The sequence below is a fragment of the Ipomoea triloba genome, chromosome 13 (assembly GCF_003576645.1).
Source record: "Ipomoea triloba cultivar NCNSP0323 chromosome 13, ASM357664v1".
Classification (NCBI taxonomy): Eukaryota; Viridiplantae; Streptophyta; class Magnoliopsida; order Solanales; family Convolvulaceae; genus Ipomoea; species Ipomoea triloba.
Genome location: NC_044928.1, coordinates 29225979 through 29248753, shown reverse-complemented (window position 1 = coordinate 29248753; position 22775 = coordinate 29225979). Strand labels below are relative to the sequence as shown.

The window sequence follows — 22775 nt, the reverse complement described above, 5'->3', positions numbered from 1 at the left end:
CTTACAGTTGTATTAACAATCCGTGTTGCTGGTAGCCCTTAATAATTTGAGGTATAAGTTTTGTTCCTTTTTTAATTTAATTTTTTTTTATTGAAGTGGTGTTTATATCCCCTTACATGCAAATTATGTTAGTTCCTGGTGTAAAAGTTTGAAAATCGTTGTTTTGTAAGGTTAATTTATCCATTTAAGTATCAACATTCCTTCTAAATTTCAAAATTTTCATTAAATAATCAATTTGATTGGCGTGAATGGCCATTTACTCTTATCTTTTTAGAGAAGTCGAGAGTTCAAAACCCATCTTATATGAAAAAAAACCAATATGGTTTGTCCCTTAATTGGGCTGACTCGATGCAATCGGAGATTAATCTGAGTATGGTATGAGTTTAAAGATGTCTTCTATAATTAGGATATATTAAGAACACCTCGTGATTATTGGTGATTTTTCCAACCTTAAAAAATGAGCAGGGTGGTCGCCAACGAGCACCAACCTCGATTTATTTATTTATTTTTAACTTTTCTTAGGTGCATAACTCTGAAACTAGAAAAGTTTTTTTTTTTTTTTGTAAGTGTACTATTTTTGCTTGAAAAATGTTTAAAGTGCACCTTTTGGGTGCTACTAGGGCTCTTGACCCAACAAAAAGAACCTCCACAGATCACAAAGACTTTAATGTATTAAAATTTGTACTAATTTTACTATTTTTGGAGTGGGTTTCCAAGTGTAGAAGTTAATAATGGTGATCAAGCCAGGGTGTGTCATGTGTGCATACCCTAGCTAGATACCTAGCTAGGCTAGTTCAATACAATGTAAATTTTAAACCTTAAAAGTAATTACCCATACGCAGCTGTCATAAATGGAATAAAAATAAGTTGTACTTAATTACAATATGTTATTAATGATGTACTTACAAAGAATTATATAATAATATTTTAATATAATACGAATATAATATTGTGATTACAATCTCTTGTTTATACATTAATTTGTACACCCTTTTATTATGCTACGATAGAAGCCACACTTTAAAAATATTCTTAAATTTGAGTTTTTATGGGTAACAAGGAATAGCGTAGTCACTATTCAATGAGTGTACTTAAAAAATATGTATGAACAGATATGAAGTGTATTTAAAAAATATGTATGAATAGATACTACATTATAACAGAGTCGATAGTATTTTTTTTTTGAAATAAACAGAGTCGATAGTATTAAAAAATGGGTTTTATGTGTTACTAACAAAATTTTACAATTGAGTTGGTATATAGATATATAATTTATCCATTTTGAGATTGAATGAGATCTTTAATGTAAACGTCACCATGCTTCATGATTTAAGATATCGCGCCACCAATTAATAGGACTTTGTTTACCACCCTGTCATGCACATGTCACTTTTAAGGGAAGCAATCTTGATTAAAGATTTAGAGCTCAATTATTTTCACATTATAAATGTAACTTTGAGATTGTTTTTGGCGATGAGAGAATGAAATCATCAGTCACTATTTAAAAGTATGCATTAGATAAACATTACTAAATTAAATGTGAACCACATTAAAAAGATTGCGTGTGATAGACTCGACCAAGAAGATGTTGGTAATAATCAATCTTTAGTATGAGAATTTTATTCTACCCACTTAGCCACCTCTTTAAAGGTAGTGTAAGATTGTGGGCTTTGAACCATAAGGATATTAACCAATCTATGTTGTTCATGGTTGATCGGATCAAACTAACAGAGTCAATTCTCATGAAGTGTGAAACTTGAAATCTTACAACTATTATACCAACTATCAGGCCAATTGGAATAAGTTGCCCAGGGTGTATGTTGTTTTCATACCTATTAATTTTTTTTAAGTACTACTGATTGTGTTACAATGTAGTATCAGTTCATAGCTATTATTCTATTAATATATTCTTTATAGTATTCCACTTCTGTGCTCGTTCTAACAGAGTTTATTGCATGTATTTTAGTCCTCTAATTTCCATTAATTTCAAAATCATATCTTAATCATTAATCAATGTTAAACCGAAATATAACCTACCTCATACCTTTATATCCTTGTCTATTGCCGTGAATTTTGTTCTTTAATGACGGCATTATTATCCCCAACAGCTTAATTTTGACAATGATTGCTTCAATTCGACTTCAAAGTCATATCATCAAATTATCTCTCTTTTTTTTTTTTTTGTAATATTTTTCTTTAATGTCACATTGCATTAATACCAGTAATAATTATGGGAGAAAATTCTTCACCATGCATGGACCAAGATGTCTTATCGGCGGAAGTTTTGCATATTAGTGCGGAGCCAATTAAGTGGCATACTCATTTTAAACCTTCTTTGCAAACACTCAAAAGCAGATTTTTTCAATCAATTTTTTGAGAAAGTTATTTTGTATGTAATCAGTTATCATCTATCAGTTAATTTATCAAACATCTTTCTACAATCAGCTAATGCTATTAACTAGTCAAAGCCACTAACACAATCAGCCAACAGCTATTTACCAAACACCGTACCCCTACATGTCATATGAGGATATCATATCATCTACTGACATATTTTACAATATTTACAAGGTTTAAACGCGCAATCGCATATGATAAGAACAAAAATCACTCCCGCTTAGATCACAAGTTGTCGGTGTCCTATTTTCCCATGCCTGCCTACTCATGAATATGCTCGTATGATTATGAGAAGCATAATATATAATTAACTAGCCTATTAATTAAAGTTGGTGAAAAGAGGGTTATGCATGTAAGAACAAAGTAGCTTATATTACCAAAAAGTAGTAGTAAGCGAATGGGGAAAACCGCAAGTGCTCCACACAAACTTAATTCCCCATCACATACAAGACCTTAGTGTTAAGCTTGATTAAACATGGATTAATTAATTAATTAATCAAGTGGTCCAAATTAAAGATACATGAACACCCACATAAATAAACTCAATTAACCTTTGGTGACCCTAAACGAGCATGCCTTTCTCAAGTCCTTTTCTTGTTTTAAGTACATAAAAAGCTGCTTCTTCATTAGCAAGCCAGAAAGATATTAGGTCAGCCCACTTTGGCCTAATAAACTACTCATTAATGCTAATTATCTTTAGTTTTATGTATGCATGCACGATCCATATATTTTATTCCAACATAAAGTAGGTATGCATCAAAAACTACTTGATTATTACACTAATACAATTAAAGCAAATTATACCATGGTCTAATGACTACCTTGCATTTTAGACCCTGATCTAAAAATAATCTTTAGATTCTGTATTTATAGTTGACACATTTTGTACCTGTAGTTGACAATTTTTGTACTTGTAGCTATCATATTATGTGTAATTAATTATTCATTTATTCTGTATCTATACTAGACACATTTTGTACATTTAGTTGATAGTTTCTGTACATGTAACTATCATATTATGTGTCAACAATTATCAAGTTTTTTGTTTACATGTACATAAACTGTTAACTGTAGGTACAAAATATGTTAACTGAATATACATAATTTTTGTACCAGACTTCACATTGCAATATAAACCCTGATCTACGGTATAACAATGGTACAATTAAGATGCTCATCAGCTCATATTTTGTTGGGTTAAAGTATGACGTAATAAATCGTCGACAGAGTAGGAAATTTCTCGTGTTAACGCGTTGACAATCGAAGGACCAATTTTCATATAATTAAATATATGGTGTTGACGAGTGACGACATCATTTTTTTTATTTTAAAATAAAATAAAATAAAATAAAGACCGTCCGATCCAGTCATCCACTGAGATAAAGTAGCCACATCAGCAGTTCGATCGGCATCAGAATCCATTTCGTTTTTTATTTTTTATTTTTTGTGTTTTGTATTTTTCCGTTTATCCGAGAAATGCCGTCGAATTGAAAAACAATTAACCCAAACGCGTCATCTCCCCTTGTCCTTGGTAGGGAGATATTATGTTTTGGATGTTGATATTTTGATGATGATGATGAGCTTACCTCCAATATTTAAACTTATAACAACACTCAAAAGTCATGTAATTGAGAAGATGTTCATCTTTATTTTTTTGAACTTTTTAATATAAAAGCATTAGAAAATTTTAAGATGTCGATTGATTATTGATAACACAACACCCATATCGTTTGAAACAGTCAGGATTCTTTAAGAGTATTATTATTATTATTATTATTTTGTGTTCTAAAAAGTCAGGTCTAACATTGGCAAACTCTAACGTTAGTGTATCAATTGCATATTATGTTGTAAATTTTCCTCATGTCAAGGAATTTCATTGCTTTCATTGGTTTAATGCTCCTTGTTGTTGCCAGATTGTTTTTTCTGCTAATTTTGAGAACTTTAAAATTATTGTTTTGTTTCCTTTCCAATATCCGTCTCTCTCAACTCTCTTCTTCGAAAAATTTTGCAAACACTTTTGTTAAAGGAACGAAGTACTTGCCTGTTGCTCTTGTTTGTTGAGCTTCTAATTTAAGTGCTTAATTATATTAGATACTAACTATTAATATTAATACTGATAATATCTAATACAACAAAGAACAATATACACATTTAAATACGATATAATACCATCGGCACCAATACTGATCTACACAATAAACTTTTCTAATCAATCTCATTCTGAAAATAAAAAGTTAAATGATGTTGCACGATTAGTTAAAAGACAAGAGATTCCAATTGCTTACATAAGCATATAAATTAATGAGGATAGTTGTCATGTTGCTACATACCCTTTTTGACCACCATTGCATGTTAGTAAGTGCTGCCTAGCTTTCCTTCAATTTCTATAATTAGCAACCTTTTCCTTAATTAACTAATAACTCGGTAGGCCAACTGATACCCCTATGCATTGAGCCCATGAAAAACACCACTTTAGATCAGAGTTTAATTTTGTTCTCAAAAAAAAAAACAAAAAAAAAATCAGAGTTTAATTTGCAAGTTGACATGGATTAGAGTCTACTTTCCTGCTGCTAATGACAGGATTAAGGTTTGAACTGCAACTAGCTAAGACATTCAATTCTTCAATTTGGCCCTGGGGAAAACATCATAGTTTGTGTGAAAAACTGGAATCCCTCACTCTGACCCTACAGGAATTGTGGAGCTAAATTACAGTGAGAGTCACTCCATACCATATGAGCACAAGGTATCTTCGGTCTTAATAAATAGTAAATTTCATTATTTTGATTTTTAAAAATCTCAAAAAAAAAAAATTCCTGGTGATGTTGCAGGAAGAAAAAAAGGCAAGGAAGAGTGGTCGGCCCATTTAAAGCCAACAAACCTTATAAAGCCCAGTTAAGTGGAGTGGACGGCCTACAAAGCACAACTTGAGAAGAAACCGAATTGGGCCTGATCAGTTTCGGCCCAAAAAATCAAATACTCCTCATAGATAATATCTATAAATACAAGACAAGATCAAATGATAACATGGTTTTAACTGTCCATTAAGAATCATCAATGATAGAATGTTTTAGTAAAAAATATGATATTAATTTTATAATTATTATAAATTTCAAGTTTACAATATTTATAAAACAAACGTGGGGTATGCGGGTTGTAGAAAATTGACTAGGCACACTTTGGCTAAGTGTCCTGGCGATGACCCAATTCCCTAAATTATTTGATCTTAAGTTTTTTCTAATACAACTGAGTTGAGGTTCGATCTTATGACCTTCTACATAGGAGAATCACTACGTGTCATCTGAATACAAATGTTTAGCTATTTGATCTAAGTAAAAAAAAAAAATAGATGATAATAATAAACAAAATGGAGTAAAAAAAATAGAAAGTCGACGATTTCAAAGAAGCGGGGTTGTCGCGAGAGGAGAGAGAGAGAAGGAGGGAGGGGGAGAGAGAGAGTGATTGGATCTGATAATCGTCGCAATTTGTTTGTGTGTGTGTTGTTGTATATGCCATTGGATGGTGAGGCAGTGGTTCAGCCTTTCTCTCTCCTCCTCGCCGATGGCGAAGGCGTTGCCAGGTGGTGCTCATAGGATCCCACTCGCTCACACTACTGTCCTCCTCACCAACATTGCGGTTTCGGTGGAGGCCCTTCTTGTATTTGCCGTTGTTATGCTCCTCCTCATCCTTCTCTTCATCCTCCTCGCCTGCAAGTTCAAGCCATGGCGCTTCCTCTCTTCCGCCGCCGCCCGCTCCCGCACCGCGATCAAGGTCCTCTCCGATCCTCCTTTCACCTCTCTCTCCCTCTCTCCTTCCTCTATTTTTTGATTCTCTAGTCTCAACTCTCGACTCTCGATGCTATTTGTAAATTCGTTTTTGTTTTGTTGCGTCTGACTGTTTCTGTATCTGTTATCTACCTTTGGAACGAAATGATTTGGATTTTGGACTGAATTTGTTTGGTTTCTCATTTCTGTTAATTCGGTGGGAATGTTGGATTGGATGTTTCTGAAATGGATTGTTTGATGTTTGTTTGTGGATTTTGGATCTGATATCTTGTGTTACTGGTTGATTATGGGGGATAGAAGCTGTGATATAAAAATGATTGAAAGGTGAAGTTATTCCTATCACATTAGCTTCTTGTGTGTTGAAATGACAAATGATTTTCTATCATATTAGCTTCTTATGTGTTGAAATGACAAATGATTGATAAAGGTAAAGTGTTTTCTATCATATTAGCTTCTTATGTGATGAAATCAGAGTTAATGGTGTGATTGTGTGCAATACTGCGTTTTTGTAGGCTGAAGATGTGGAGAGGCCTCTTATAACTGATGATTTTAATCTGGCCGAGAGCCTAGGTGGTGAGTTTAGTAGAGGTCATACTCTTGAAAGTTCAGGTCACCATGCACAAGGGTCCTTTGATTCTCCTCGGACGCACGGGCTTGTTCATAAACCAAGGCTCCCTTCTACAACATCACATTTGACACACAGTATGCCACTGCAATTTATGTTATATTTACCTTCTCCTTTTTAGAGATGAAACTCATGAAAGGGTTAACAATTACTTCTCTTTCAGGTGATAGCTTTGTCCTTGATATTGGTGATACTTCGGAAGATGCTGTACTGGGGCAAACACTTAAGGGAGTTGGGATTGCTCACTTTCATGAAGAGCAAAGACGAGGAAGAAACGAGGATACTAAGAATGTTTCTAGGTTTGGCAAGGAAAATGAGAAACTTAGGGAATTTGTGCCCAAGTATACCACTGATCAAAGTAATTTCCTCTTTTATGAATCATGGAAGTGTTCTTTTTTTTTTTTTTAAATATATATTTTTCTTTTTGGGGGTCATTGGGATGTAAAACATGTCATCATATGTTCCTGTTAGAAGTGCAGGAAGTGTCATTATGCTGGAGGTTATCGCAGGGCCTTCTTGTGGCCTTCAGTATTCAATACAGTCAAGTAATACATCCAAGCTTCCGTTCACTCTTGGAAGAGTTCCGCCCAGTGATGTCACGTTGAAGGATTCAGAAGTTTCTGGAAAACATGCCCAAATAAATTGGAACATAAATGTAAGGTGTTAGGAAAATCTATGGACTCCATATGCAATCTGTTGTGCAGTGTTAGTATGCCTTGCTCATAATATTTACCTCTTGTTTCCAGAAATTGAAGTGGGAGCTGGTTGACATGGGTAGCTTGAATGGAACACTTGTAAATTCCCGTTTAGCTCACAACCCTCATTTGGGAAATAGACAGTGGGGTGATCCAGTTGAGCTTGCAAATGGAGATGTTATAACTTTTGGCACAAGTTCAAAACTTCTTGTGAGTTGATGAAATTCTGCATCGATGTTGTATTGTCCAACTACTGAGTAATACTATACTTGGTTGTTTCACTTATGCAGTGTCTGTTCTTTCAGGTACAGGTTACATCCCAATCCGAGTGCCATGTTCCATTTGGGGTTGGCCTGGCATCAGACCCAATGTCTTTACGCCGAGGAGCCAAGAAGTTGCCCATGGAAGATGTCTCTTTTTACCAATGGCCTCTTCCGGGGACTGATCAGGTCATACAGTTGAATAATTATTATTATTATTTTTAGTTATATTATCTCTGTATGCACTTAGATTAATTTGGGGTGGCCTAAAATGCTTGCGATTTTTTATTGCAGTTTGGATTGTTTGGTATATGTGATGGACATGGTGGAGCTAGTGCTGCTGAATCTGCTAGCAAGTTAGTATCTTAATTTTTCGTGTTACTTTCTCAGCTGCATTTTTCAGATTAAAAAATATGAGGTCGTATTTGTTTCTGTTCCTAAGGGAATTTACGATGATCTTATTATTATAATCGCTTTACCATTTGACGGAAAGTTAAATAGCAATATAGCATCTACAATTTATATCTGTATATTGTATTATTGTTTAGGTAAAAATCTTTCTTGAAATGCATGTAGATGTACTTAAAAGAACATATTATTGTCCCACAAGAAAAGTTGTTTGAACTGATATGTTTTCCACGATACCATTCATTACCATGTATATCTATGGATATGTTAAATTCCAACTTAGTGATAAAACTTGCTGCAAGTAGATCTGGTCAAAAGACTGGAAAAAAACTGAATTTATTGAATTTTGATTTGAAAAACTTTTCAACCTGGAAACAAGCATTGATGTGAATGATTTTGATATTTGCTTGATTATGATATGGTTTTAGTGTTAAACTGGCATAATCATCATGCTTCATGAGTTAATTAAAATTTTAAATTCATCTCCAGTAGAGCTGTCTAAAATATTTTACTAGTATCGTTAACCAGTTAAAATCCTTTGGTGCTGCTGGACACATTTTAATATCCACTGTCTCCTTTTCCTCTGTCAGAATACTGCCACAAATTGTTGCTAGCATATTGTCAGATTCCTTCAGAAGGGAGGAGGTTTTATCACAATGCGATGCTTCAGATGTCCTTAGAGAAGCATTTTCTCAAGCAGAAGCATCCTTGAATCACAACTATGAGGTTGGGGCCCATACTTCTGTTTTTTTTTTTTTTTTGAGGGTCATATGTTTTTTTATAGCTCTATGTGGGATTCGTGGCTCTATGTTGCTTTAATATGCTCTTAAAGCAATGCGAGGTTTGACCTTATATGCTCAATGCAATACTAGGTTACCACTCTGCTGGCTTGGATAATGGTGGAGTACATTTTTCCTGTTATTGCCTGATTGCCTCCATTGTGTTATATTTTCACATTTGATTAGTTAGAAGTTTCAAAATTTTGTTGGCATCACCTTTCTGCTCATGCTATAGGATCTATGTATTTTAAAGTATGGTGGTATGGATGTCTAGTGGTGGTAATATCAAGTTTAGTTAACTATTTTGACCACCCTAAAAAGCAAGATGACTATCATGAATGTTTGTGAATTTTGGTTCAATGCTACTTTTGTCCTACATTTATGCAGTTTAATAATCAAAATATTTCAGGGTTGTACAGCGACAATGCTTCTAGTTTGGGCGGATGGTCAAGAAAATTTCTATGCGCAATGTGCAAATGTTGGCGATTCAGCTTGTGTTGTAAAGTATGTTTTTCACATTATCTTTATTAATTCCATCACTAGTATATGTATCCGTGTGCCTTGGTTGCATTAAATATTTGAGTTAAGAATTAAGCATATTATTATTATTTTGTGTAAAGTTCTTTCATTTATTATCCGTTTGTTAATTTCTTGTTAGAGACCATTTAGTAGTGTTGTGAAGTAAGTTGTGTCTACCTTTTTTCAATTGAGTATAAGATTCTAATATTGCATGTGGCAGTATTGACGGAAAGCAGATTAAAATGACTGAAGACCACAGAATAACTAGTAATTCAGAAAAGCTTCGTTTTGAAGCAGCAGGAGAACCTTTGAAAGATGGGGAAACACGACTATGTGGTAACATGATAGTTTAGTTTTTTCGTACTTTAGTATTTGTTAAATGTCAATAATTAGCTAATTATACTTCATCATTTTAGGTCTAAACCTTGCCAGGATGCTTGGAGACAAGTTTCTAAAACAACAGGATGTTCGGTTTAGTTCAGAACCATATATAAGTCACGCTTTGTACATACACCAGACTAGCACAGGCTTTGCATTATTAGCAAGGTTGTTATACTTCTACACTATTGTATTTTTGTCTTTCTATTTAGTGATAGATCTCTTTCTATCCATTGTAGTTATAATTTTAACTTTCTGAATGTGTAGTGATGGCTTTTGGGATGTGATACATATCAAGAAGGCAGTGCAACTTGTTCAACAGGTAATTTTGTTGTGTTTCAGTTGAAGGTTTTAACTTTATTTTTTGTTTTAAATTCTTTTATTTTGTTGTGTTTCAGTTGAAGGTTTTAACTTCATTTTTTGTTTTAAATTCTTTTATGCAGTGTAAAGAGAGAAGTTCGATCAATGAAAACATCTCAGCGGAAAAGATAGCTAATGTTTTGTTAAATGAAGCCAAAACGCTGCGTACTAAAGATAATACATCCATAATTTTCTTAGATTTTGACACCAACAATAGAATTTTTTCTAATGTACCAGAACCTTAGTGTATTTATTTAAATTTTATATATACATGAATTAAGTTTGATACAGAACTACTCCAATCTTTTTTTCTTCTTCTTCTAACGTCCTGTTCTTCCCTTTTATTTTAGTAGTTTTGAAAATTTATTTTAGTAGTTTTGAAAATTTCGGTGGGATGTGAAATTTGAAGATAGATAAAATGTTATTTGATGGATGAGATGATCACACTTCACTTTGATCTTTTTTGTAAAGAATATGCCTACCAAATATAGAATGATGTAAAATTTGAAGATATATACGGAGTAGTTTTTACTAGTTTAAAGGATTTGATTCACCAATCATTAAAATTGTATCTTCTTAAAAGAAGATATTACCTCCATCTCAAACTTCTATTTGATTCAATAAAATATGACAGATAAAATAAAATACAAATTGATTTGAAATGAATATTTCTAGACTCGGAATACAAAATTGATTTGAAATGAATATTTCTGGACCATAAAGTATAATTCAGCCTATTGAAAAATGATGATTTGTAATAGTACAATGATAGAATATGATGCTTGAAGGGAAGAAAGGTAAGATACGATTATTAAACATGCACTTAGATGGTAGTAAAACCAATGATAATTGGTAAATGTGGTTTAATTGAAGTTATAACAAAGAATGAAGAGTTAATACCACAAATGCTCCTTTGACTATTGGGCTAGTACTCCTTTTAGTCCTCGACTTTCAATTCAACCACAAATAGTCCTCTGACTTTTATTTTTGACCACAAATAGTCCTATGTTAAAATTTCTGTTAAATAGGTGTTAAATCTAGGGGTAATATCGTCAAATTGATTAATATTATTATGATTAATACTTCTTTTTGAGAATTATATGACATAATTAATTTCAAACATTAATAAATATTAAGTTAATAAATATAAAAACAAAATGGACATGACAAATTACATAAATGAACAAATTAAATAAAAATTCATGATTAATGGTACCAATTTGTACTTGATTAATTATATTAATTCAACGATGACGGCCTTCAGTTATGTCCCAAACAAAATGTTTGATCGATTAATGAAAAGTAAAAACTATTAACCGGCCATGTATAAACAACCATGAAAATGATGGAAGCAAGGTTTTTGAAAAAAAAAAATTTCTTCCATTTTAATCTGTTGGTTAAATTAAAACAGATAGCTCTAATATTAAATCTTCATTTTGTAGGCATAATTACGAGAATAAGGTGTATTGTCTTTTTATTTAGGAGTATTTATATTTGTTAATTGTTTCAATTATGCTTGTTGGTGAAAATTTCTAAACATTTTTATTTTTTAACGACAATTATATATATCAATTTGACGATAATACCCCTAGATTTAACACTTATTTAACAGAAATTTTAATGGAGGATTATTTGTGGTCAAAAATGAAAGTCAGAGGACCATTTGTTGTCGACTTGAAAGTCAAGAACTAAAAGGAGTACTACCCCAATAGTCAGAGGACATTTGTGGTATTAACTCTTAATTTAACTAGTAAATATAAATCATGACAAAGGGACAAATATTTTTAGATCAGACAAAACAAAGAATATGACCGGATAGTAAGTATTTCTAGACTAGACAATATAATTCACCCTCTTGATTAATAATGTTATAACAGAGAATAAAATGTTGATTTGACGAATGAATATAAAACACAGCATCTAAAATAGGACGGATAGGATAAATATTTATAGACCAGACACTATAATTCAACCTATTGCAAAATGATGCTTTGTAATAGTACAATGATAGAATATGATGCTTGAAGGGAAGAAAGGTAAGATACAATGATCATTAAACATGCACTTAGATGGTAGTAAAACCAATGATAATTGGTAAAGGCTAAATACTCAGTAGAGCTTCAGTTTTTCTAAATAGAGTAATACATAAGCCTTCAGCTAAAAGCAGTAGTACATTGAAATGGTAGAAATGATGAGTCTACAAATCTGGCAACAAATTGAAATTGGTAAAATTGATCTTTGCTAGCAGCTACATAAACTTTAAGATGCTAGCTAGGCTAACCATAGGGAAACAACATCTCGTCTAGCGTAACCCCTCAACGGAACATTGCATTAGTGCTTGTTGGAGAGTCGGGATAGGGTCCTGCTCAATCACGTAAAGAAATAGTCAAAACCAGTTTTGCGGGATGCAGATTAAGGTCAGGGCAAGGATAGTTTTGAAGTGATACCTGATATTTGCGGGGATTTACTCATCCTCGTTAACATCTAGGGTTTTGAGTTTTGATCCTAGCTCATTTTCATCACCGTCACCCTCGCCCTCATCCCCGGATTCCTTCTCATCATCTTCGCCCTCAGGGTCGTTGTCCTCCAAGGATGCAAGCTTTTCGGGACATTTCTTGAAGATATCTTTCAACTCATCAATGCCTTCATCAGAGATGAAATTCCCGTTAACATTCAGCAATTCAAACTCGGGTTTATGCACCAGAGCCTGAGCCAGCACTCGAGCCCCAGCCCTTCTCAATGAGTTACTGCTCATATCAACCACTTTCAATTGGTCGTGACCTTCTTCCAGAGCCTTCACAATCTGGATCACACCATCATCCTTGATTTCATTCTCAGACAGGTTGAGCTTCGTGAGAAGCTGCTTTTCAGATATACATGCAGCTAAAGCGGGTGCAGCTTTGGCAGTTATATCATTTCCAGCCATCTCGAAGATTCTCAGTGAAGGGGCCGAGTCCTTAAGAGCATTGGCTATTGCGATTGCTCCCTCGTCCTCAAAATTTAGGTAGCACAGGTAAATCTCGGAAAGATTTTCATGCTTGGTGAGCGCTTTGCTCAATGCTTCGCCGCCATCAACACCAAACATATTGTCCCGCAGATCAAGCTTCTTCAAATGAGTGCACGTCTCAAGTGCTTGAGACAAAGCTTTCCCTCCGTCAGAGCCTACCCTTGTCGAAGAGCATCGAAAATCCTCCAACAATGGAGACCGCTTCACAATTTCAGAAATAGCCACGGCTCCTTCATCTCCTGTCATATTATTGTGAAACTGTAGGACCTTAAGCCTCTCGGTGGAAGGCACCAATTCACAAATGGCCCGTGCAGCTTCCTCCGATATCCCGTCATTCATCAGAAACAATTCCTCCAACTCCGTTTGTGATTGCAGGAGCTTTGCGAATGCCCTAACTCCCTTCTCGCCTAGAGCATTATCCGAAAGATTCAGAGACTTCAAATTACAACCATCCAAAGCTTCTGAGAATATCGTCATGACATCAAGAGCCTCTTTCTCAGGTCTCCCGGCGACAAAATCTGACAGGTCAACTTCCTTCAGTTGCTCCTTGAGGGTCGCCAAAATAGTCCCAGCAATATGGGCCGCTCCAATCCCAAAGCTTCTATTACTGAAACATATCTTAGTGTAAGAGTTTCCCGGCTCTTTCAAAGGCTTCAAAAGCTCCTCAGCTTCTTCCGCCTCAATAAAAGCCCTTTTACCCTTGGAGATATCAAAAACGGTTTCACGGGAGACAGGAACAGCCTTCAACTCCACAGTCTCTTTCTCCTCGGTCTTAGGGACCCTTTTCAGAGCTTCTATGATTAGCTTACTGCATTCTTTGGCATAGAGCTGCACTGCCGAACTCCCATCACCATCGGGCTCCTTATCATAGTGATGATTTGCAACAGAAAATGCAGTGTCTTCAATTTGTTTAGCTTTCTCAACAGCCTCATCCTTGCTCAGACTACCATACTTGCGAGTGAAAATGGTAGGGGTAGAAAGATTGTTTGTCATCCGATCCACCAAGATTTTCCTCGTGTTTTCACTTGGGGGCCACAATTTAATTGAAAATGGGCGGCGCTCAGGGCTTGGTGCTGTGGAATCCATTGGAACACCTACAACACAGGCAGGTGCTGCAGAATCCATTGAAACACCTAAAACAAAGACAGGTATATAATTCAATATTTTTCCTCGATAAAGAAACCAAAAAGTGACAAAGCACTATGACAAAATCGTAAGAAAGGAGCAGATTAGACATTTTAAGATAGAATTAAAAATAAAAAAGATATTCAATTATCTATATACAAATACAACTCAAACATTAGTCACTCCTCATGAGTCACAACTATAAAGCAGATCACCTTTTATCCATCCTATAACTAGTTTTTGCAAATTCATTATAAGCTTCCAAGAAGTGTGTATATCCCAAAAAAATTAGAACCAAAACATTGAAAGATAGAAAAATAACTCTGGTCATTTCCGTAGTTCTTTCATTCTTCAACTTGTTCAAAATTCAAAATACTCAATCTGGCAATGCCATCAAATCACATATTCCTACCATCTCTTCCTCAAATCAAATCAACTTACGACTTTCTAGATCTTATGAGAACAGCAGCAAGAAAAAAACTCCCTCAAATAGAAGTTAGAACCATTATCTACTTTTAAAAAGTGGTTTTTTTTCATGTAGACACAAATCCAACCACATATCAGACCTAAGTCCATTTTACCCCACAAAATCATACCCATGGTTATATATTCTCCAAAGCATAAATTTTCACAAAGTGCCATTCTTTGGCTTGTTTCAATAATGTAAAACCCAACATAACTGGTCACTAGGGAAAAAAAAAAAAACCTAAAAATCCAATCTTTTTTCAAGCATCCCTATGTTGCATTCACAAAACCTGCACTGGAAGTTATCTGTCTTGTCTACAGTTACTTATCCTTAAGTATACTAATACAGAACCCTAATACAAGTGGACTAAGTCATAAGCATCTTAACAGATTCACCATAAAACCTTCATAAAATTAACAGAAAAAAAAATAAACGAAAAAAAAAAAAAAAAAAAAAAAAAAAGCGATAGAAAAACAAATACCCAGACCAGGAAACCAAAGAATAAGCAAGGGACATAGCAGATCAATGAAAAAAATCAAACCTTTAGGCTCTGGAAATCTATGAACACCCAGAAAAGTCAGTGTACATAGACAAGAGACTAAATGTATACCGTGAAAGAAACCCTAGAAATTTGAGCATCGCATTCCGTGAAAATGCATTAAAATCTTAAAAAGGAAAGAGGATAAAAAGAAGAAAAGTACCGTTTTCGGGCTTTTCCAGATTCATGTTTCTCGGAAATGGTTTGGTTTGGTTGAAGACGGCGAGTGAAGCAGTGAGATTGCTTTAGCTTTAAAAAAGAGAGGGGGAGAGTGTGGGAGAAAAAGAAGCACAGGAAATGTGGAGAAAAAGTTGAAACTTAAAAATTCGGGGACGGCAAAATATGCATTGAGATAATTTCACTTGGAGCCCCTGAGGTTTTTGAAATTAAATATATGAACCCTTTTAATTATTAATTTACAAAAAGAACCCAATCTTATTCAATTGCCCAGTTATTAGAGTATAATCTAAAAAGGGAAAGGTGTCAAAAAAGCCCTTGAACTTTGTAAGATAGAGCAATTAAACTCATGAACATTTAAATGTTGCAATTAAACCATCAAACTCATTAAAATAGGTTAAATAGATTTAATTTACTGCTAATCAACATCTTATCGATAAATATATACATCTGACCACTTATTGTCGTTGACTACTGCCCAAATCCACCAATGATGATCGGATTGGTCACCCTCCGGAGAGGCGAGGAAATCTTGTCGACATCTCCGGGTTGTCTTCCCTCCGGGAGATGGTGACCCATCTCCGGAGATGGCAATCAATATGGTTATCGGAGGTGGATTTAGAGGGTGGTCGGCGACAAATTTGTAAGATGATCAACAGTGTAAATTTACAAATAAATTGTTGGTTACCAGTAAATTGGATCTATTTGATTGATTTTAATGAGTTTGATGGTTTAATTGCAACGTTTAAATATTCAGGGGTCTAATTGCTTTATCCTACAAAGTTCAAGGATTTATTTGACCATTTTTTCTTTATAACAGAAAATAGAAAACATTCATCGTCTCAAAATAATATATATTGCCTCTTATTAGTTATTTGTAAAGTGATTTTTCGGCTCTCAATTATTTGTAAAATAACTAATTTAACCCATCATAACACAATTTACATACAATTGATGGACGACAAGTAACACATAATATAATTGAAAAACGAGAAATTATATTTTCTTATAATTCATTATGAAAAGTATCATTTTCCTTTCTTTAAAGGTAAGTCACTAAAGTGGCATATCAATTGTAATAGTTTATTATACGGAGTACTAGTTATTGATTTTCAATTCTGTCAAATAATATCATTACTTTTTATTTCAATTTGTATCTATTTTAGTCATATAAAAACTAAAATACAATTTGTAATATAATTTCTAAATAAGGAAAATGGCACTTTTTTCCCCTATGTTATGTGCTTATAGCACTTTTACCCCCTGTGTTATTAAAGTGGCAGTTTTCTTCCTGAGTTATTTTAAAAGTGGTAGTTTTTTCCCCTGTAATGTTAAATTGACATTTTTGCCCTTAAAAGTAACTATTACATTTATTTTTATTCTCCAACCAATTATTACTAATATGTATGGAAGATCACAGTTCGATACGAACCTAATCGAACACTGTAACAATTGAACTTAAATAGTATAGACGATTATGGTTACGATTCAGAACCGAAAAAATAAAATAAAATAATTGTTGAATTTAGACTATTTTTAAATAAGAAATAAAATTATAAAAATAAATAAATAAGTTTTGATTGGCGGTTCAAAATCGAAATTGGAACCGAACCGTACCGATTTATCAAAATAAGTGTTTGATCATTTTCAATATATATGACTGTGGTTAAGTTCCGGTTCACGGTTCAATAATTATTTAATTTTATTTTTTCGATTCTGAATCGTAACCAGAACCTCCATACTATTTCGGTATGATTGCTACAGTGTTTGGTTAGGTTCGAACCGAATCGTGATCATCCATACATATAAGTAATAATTTGTTGGAGAAAAATAATAAATGAAATAATTATTTTTAAAGGTAACAATGTCAATTTAACATTCCAGGGGTAAAAACTGCCACTTTAATAACACAGGGGGAAAAAGTATTATATGCACATAACATAGGGGAAAAAAGTGTCATTTTCCCTTTTAAATATATATTCTCTGCATTTTCTTCATTAATAACTAAATACAAAATATAACAAATTGAAATGTAAATAATTTTTAAGGCATCTCTACATGTGTTAATGGTGGAGCAAAGAACATAGCCAACCATCCATTGAAATCCATTACTTCAAACATTAAAAATTAAGTAGTAGTAGGAAGAGTATTTATTTGTAGGTTGGCTTCCAATAAATTCTAAATTCATACTAGTCACTTTCGTATTGAATGTGATTCTTTTTAATTAATTAAAATATACCGAAAAAATCCCCTTTTAAAATTATACCGTTTTTTTTTAATGTTTAAAGGTGTATTTGGGGTTGTGGGGTGCGACTAGGAGGATTTGGTTAAGGGATGGTGGCATGCCGGCATTGGAAGGAAATAGGAATTAACAATAGATGAATTATTATTGCGTATGATCTAAAAAGACATAAAATACATTATTTTAATTTATAAAATATATTATTCTAAGGCCTAAAGTACATTATTTTAACTTATAAAGTACATTATTTTATCCTAAAAATTTTATTTTAACACTTAAATACATGATTCCAATACATAATTAAAATATATTATTTTAATTCATAAAAAAACATTATTTACTTCTTCTTTTCCTTGGTTCAGCAGCCGCCGCCTCCGCATGCTTAGCGGAGGCGGCGTCTTCTCCTCTTCACGATTGTCATTTTCTTTTGCTCTTTTCTCTCTGCCTCTCCTCTCCATTTTCGCCTCCCCCATCGCCGTCCACCACACCTACGATCTCGCACTGTCGCCGTGTTCTTCGGCTATCGCCGCCCCTTTTCCTTCCCTTCCGACATTATTCCTCTTCCCCAGCTTCGGATCTGTCAAGAAGTACATCACCGTTGAATAAGGAAAAGAAGGTTTTGGGTTTTGCAAAAGGTGAAGTAGGAAGGAGTGGTTTTTCTTGTTTTTTTATTAGTAAGTTTTGTTGCTATTATATCTTTCGTTTATTTATCGAATTTGTTGCTTCTCGCATCTTTAGCAAGTTTATTCCCTCTCGCTTCTTTTGCGAGTTTATTCCCTCTCGTTTTTTTGGCGAGTTCTTGTTATAAGCGTACGTAGAATGATAATTGGTCATGGCGTATGTGAACCACAAAAGAATGAAGATTGATACTCGGGTGGTGTCAACGACTTTTGAACTAGAGTATGCCTTCGTTATGTTTGACCAAATTACTATTGACAGTAAAGAAGCTTGGAGTGCTCCTGTCGACTTCAGCTTCAAATTTGTGAAACAGCCTGCGATTCAAGTTTTCGATAACATTGTTAGGAAATTTGTTTCTATGTCTGACTGTAAGGAATGTTTGTCCATTCCATTAATCTTTCTTGTAAACGTTTCCGCTTATGATTCAATGAATTAGTCTCGAGAGATTATTATTAAAAAAAAACATTATTTTACCTTAAAAGGTTCATGATTCTAACAAAGCCTACCGGACATAAAATTTTTTACATCAAAACGACATCATTTTGGATCATGATTCACACAACCGGTCAATAATTTGCTTCAATAGAGCATATATTAAAACAAACAAATACAAAAAAATAAAGAAAATATAAACTAACCATTCCATTTGAGCTATCTGACCACTTCCCGCTCTGTCTCAAATGGCTGTCCCATTCTCCGTTATTCTTTTCCTCTTCGCCAACTTCACCTTTCTTCCACTATTCTTTTCTTCTCCATCTCACCTACACTTACACCTTCAATTCCAAACCCACCATTCTTCACCTCCCATGGCGCCCCTGAACCCCTTCTTCTCTCTCCTCCTCTTCTTCTCCATCTTCTTCTCTCTTTCCTCTCCTCAACCCCCCACAAGTAATTCCATCATTTCATTTTAATATAATTTCCCTTTTACGGTCTGATTAGATATGATTTCCATTGTTTTTGTTGGGTTTTTGCAGGCTACCTGATTGACTGCGGCTCGACGGTGAGCAGAGTGATCAGCGGCCGGAAATGGTTGCCGGACGGCGATTTCATCGCCGCCGGGGCGCCCAAGAACCTCTCTTTATCGGTTCTGGACCCTACCCTCTCCACGGTGCGCACTTTCCCGGTTGGGAACAATAGTTTCAGGTATTAGAATATTGAAATTATATAAATATGTAAACAATATTATTAGAATATTGTAAATTTATTGAATTATACAATTTTGAGCAACTGTCAATCTGTCATATATGCTTAAATTAAAACAAAGAATAATACAATAAATTTATAATATCCTGCCAATACCGTGTGCACCCAGTTGCACTCTTATATATGAAAGGGTGAATGATACTCTCTATGTTTCAATAGGTTGAGAAAGTAATTATGAATAAATATTACATTGTAACTGAATCAATAATATTAAAAAAAAGTTACAATATTTTATGAATAATGTTGTTTATATATTTATATAATTTCCATATTCTATCAGGAAATTCTGCTACGTCGTGCCGGTTTTCCGGGGCCGGAAGTATATGGTCCGGACGACGTACTTTTACGGCGGGGTCAACGGGGATGCGAATCCTAATCCGCCGGTGTTTGACCAGATTGTGGCGGGGACGCCGTGGGCGGTCGTGAACACGACGGAGGATTATTTGAACGGATTGTCGACGTACTATGAAGGCGTGTTTCCGGCGGCCGGGAAGAGTATGAGCGTGTGTCTGGGAGCTAATAAATATACGGATTCCGACCCGTTTATATCGGCGTTGGAGGTGGTATTGTTGCCGGAATCAGTGTATAACTCCACCGATTTCAGCAAGTATGGGCTTAGTTTGATTGCCAGGCACAGGTTTGGTCACACTGGACCAATCATTCGGTTAGTCCCTTCATTTTACATCCTTTATGCCTTGCTTATCCCAATACTTATACTATAGACTTGGGAACCGCCGCAATTTACTTACTGAATGTTTAAATAAATTATGAACATCCAGTATGTAAATTATGTGTTTTCGACTCGAATACACTTTGTAAGATGGATCCAGGTCCCAGGATAATTTGCGGTAAGGTTTCTGCTACTGCGGACAATTCAGTCAAGTTGATTAAGTTATTAGTTTGATAATTATAAAGTTTTAAATAGGACTTTTAGTAAAAGCGATCTATTAATCTTTTTGTTTGAGCTGGTTAGCTATAAGAGGAGGGTGTGCATAATTCAGTAAAATTTGAACCAACAAATTTTTGTTAACTATTTTTTAACAAATACTACATTGTAATAGAGTCAGTAGTACTAATAAAAAAAAAACAATTTGCAAAGTGAGTTAATTTGGTTCAGCTCGGTTATTAATTGAATGAACAGTTATGTACAACTTAGGCTGATTTACCACCTTGTAGTTGTTTCATGGCTAGAGTTACAAGCAAGATTTACCTGTGCACACCATCGTATAGTATAGTGACTGCGGGTTTCCACTTGTAACCCAAAATCTGTAGGGATGTAGCTTGGCTTGGTGTTTAGTATCTAACTAACTAGGGGGATATTGTTTGCTAGATATCCTGCTGATCAATTTGACCGGTTCTGGGCGCCATTTGGAGACCATTCTCCTGCACTGAACTCCACCAAGGTGTCTGTTTCTGGCATCTGGAATCAACCCCCCATTGATGTATTCCAGACAGGCTTGACAGCCAATGAATCTGAGCCTATGGAGTTACTCTGGCCTCCATATCCTCTCCCCAGCTCGATATATTATGTCGCCCTTTACTTTGCCAATGACCGGGATTCGCCTTCAGGGAGGAGAGCTTTCGACATAAGCTTAAATGGCGTCGTGTTCTACCATAACCTTAGTGTGACAGCAGCTGGTGTGATGGTCTTTGCAGATCAATGGCCTCTTTCTGGGATCACAAATGTGACATTGACCCGCGCTCCAGGCTCAACCGTTGCTCCTCTTATCAATGCAGGGGAGGTTTTTCGAGTGCTGCCCCTCGGGGGCAAAACTCACACTAGAGATGGTATGCTAATGCTAGTGCTGATATATCTACTTTCTTGCAGAAGAATAATGTTGCCTGGGTTGACTTTAGGGGATTATATTCAGCATTTTCTATCTGGATAACTAGAATGTCGGGTTTTTTTTTTATTGCAGTGATAGCTTTGGAGAAATTGAAGGCGGGATTCGAGAATCCTCCTCTTGATTGGAATGGCGATCCCTGCCTACCGCCACAGTACTCATGGACCGGGGTTGTTTGCTCTGGAAGAACCAGAATTCGTGTTACAAAACTGTAAGTTGTGATGCTTATATATCTTATGATTGATGAACACTTTGTTCTTAGCTTGCCTAACCATACTAGAAATGAATGTTGCGATTACGCTTGTACTTTCCCCGCCTTTTCCACAGAAACCTCACGGGTATGGGCCTTTCGGGAATGCTTTCATCAAGCATTGCCAATTTGACAGCATTGACTGGCATGTAGGTGATCATAAACTTCACTCAAACTAGCAAGTTTTGGGGAGATTAAGGTAGTTACTAATGGATGTTTTCGTTTGACAGTTGGCTCGGGAACAATGATCTGTCTGGATCTATCCCGGATCTATCTTCATTAAAGAGATTGGAAATCTTGTAAGTTCAGACATGCCTGCCTGTTCTTCATAGTTGCAGCTGCAATAATCTAGCCGAAAACACCTTCTTGAACATATACAAATCTTTGACATGTTCATCTGTTTCCATTTGCTTATGTCTTACAATTTCCTGTCATGTCAGACATTTGGAAGACAATCAAATTGGTGGGGAGATCGCCCCGTCACTTGGGAGCATCAAAAGCCTTCGCGAACTGTAAGTTACATCAAGAACGAATTCTTAGTTTGTAGGCGCAATTTTTCGCACTTCTGCAGAATATGTTTGCCATATTTAAGCAAGTATTAGTGTACCAGAATGCTAGCTACATCTTATGGCTGTTTTTAGGTTAACAGATGTTGGATAGTTTAAGAAGCTAAGATTCATGGCTGATAATATATGCTACTTTTATGGCTGCAGCTTCTTGCAAAACAACAATCTGACAGGCCAAATACCAGGCAGCATTCTTGGGAGACCTGGGATAAATCTAAGGTATTTTGTCTGCAAATCTGCAATATATGTATGTGTGTGTTTTCATAACTTGCAGCTTCTTGTTCCTGATGTATATATATTTACTCTACCAATTTGTTGTTCTTTCCAGGACTACTCCTGGGAATCCATTTTTGTCTGGACCACCAGCATGAAGATCTGTGCTAATCTGATAGATTCTCAATTAACTATGTGCATAGTATTCAATTAATTCTTGGGTTTTTTTTTTTTTTTTTTTTTTGGGGGGGGGGGGGGGGGGG

At 35.0% G+C, this 22775-nt stretch overlaps 3 protein-coding genes across 3 annotated transcripts; 2 read left to right on the top strand and 1 right to left on the bottom strand.

The window, feature by feature from the left end:
• The first annotated feature begins 5793 nt into the window (after positions 1-5793).
• LOC116000931 (protein phosphatase 2C 70) lies at positions 5794-10505 on the top strand. Its single transcript, XM_031240805.1, has 13 exons — positions 5794-6165; positions 6692-6881; positions 6968-7162; positions 7284-7459; positions 7551-7709; positions 7805-7948; positions 8054-8115; positions 8758-8893; positions 9356-9450; positions 9686-9801; positions 9882-10011; positions 10111-10165; positions 10287-10505. Exons 1-13 carry the CDS (start codon positions 5914-5916, stop codon positions 10446-10448), a joined length of 1872 nt encoding a protein of 623 aa, XP_031096665.1. The 5' UTR covers positions 5794-5913; the 3' UTR covers positions 10449-10505.
• A 1740-nt stretch (positions 10506-12245) lies between these two features.
• LOC116002132 (RAN GTPase-activating protein 2-like) lies at positions 12246-15637 on the bottom strand. The gene is made up of 3 exons (XM_031242170.1): positions 15503-15637; positions 12651-14343; positions 12246-12565 (listed from the first exon to the last, which is right to left on the bottom strand). The coding sequence occupies exons 1-2, from the start codon at positions 15525-15527 to the stop codon at positions 12668-12670; spliced, it is 1701 nt and encodes a 566-aa protein (XP_031098030.1). The 5' UTR covers positions 15528-15637; the 3' UTR covers positions 12246-12565; positions 12651-12667.
• A 3449-nt stretch (positions 15638-19086) lies between these two features.
• Positions 19087-22755, top strand: LOC116002640 (putative leucine-rich repeat receptor-like serine/threonine-protein kinase At2g14440). The gene is made up of 10 exons (XM_031242808.1): positions 19087-19324; positions 19411-19579; positions 19920-20303; positions 20970-21427; positions 21559-21694; positions 21811-21882; positions 21964-22032; positions 22174-22245; positions 22447-22518; positions 22628-22755. The coding sequence occupies exons 1-10, from the start codon at positions 19117-19119 to the stop codon at positions 22668-22670; spliced, it is 1683 nt and encodes a 560-aa protein (XP_031098668.1). The 5' UTR covers positions 19087-19116; the 3' UTR covers positions 22671-22755.
• Positions 22756-22775: the final 20 nt, after the last annotated feature.

Excerpts from the sequence above, each read along its gene's own strand:
- LOC116002640 (XM_031242808.1), top strand. The coding sequence starts at position 19,117 with ATGGCTGTCCCATTCTCCGTTATTCTTTTCCTCTTCGCCAACTTCACC. Across the intron at positions 21,695-21,810 it reads AGAATTCGTGTTACAAAACT|AAACCTCACGGGTATGGGCC; the intron begins GTAAGTTGTGAT and ends CCTTTTCCACAG. Across the intron at positions 22,246-22,446 it reads ATCAAAAGCCTTCGCGAACT|CTTCTTGCAAAACAACAATC; the intron begins GTAAGTTACATC and ends TTATGGCTGCAG.
- LOC116002132 (XM_031242170.1), bottom strand. The coding sequence starts at position 15,527 with ATGAATCTGGAAAAGCCCGAAAACG. Across the intron at positions 14,344-15,502 it reads TCTGGAAAAGCCCGAAAACG|GTGTTTCAATGGATTCTGCA; the intron begins GTACTTTTCTTC and ends TCTTTGTTTTAG.
- LOC116000931 (XM_031240805.1), top strand. The coding sequence starts at position 5,914 with ATGGTGAGGCAGTGGTTCAGCCTTTCTCTCTCCTCCTCGCCGATGGCG. Across the intron at positions 6,166-6,691 it reads GCTCCCGCACCGCGATCAAG|GCTGAAGATGTGGAGAGGCC; the intron begins GTCCTCTCCGAT and ends GCGTTTTTGTAG. Across the intron at positions 10,012-10,110 it reads GGCTTTGCATTATTAGCAAG|TGATGGCTTTTGGGATGTGA; the intron begins GTTGTTATACTT and ends CTGAATGTGTAG.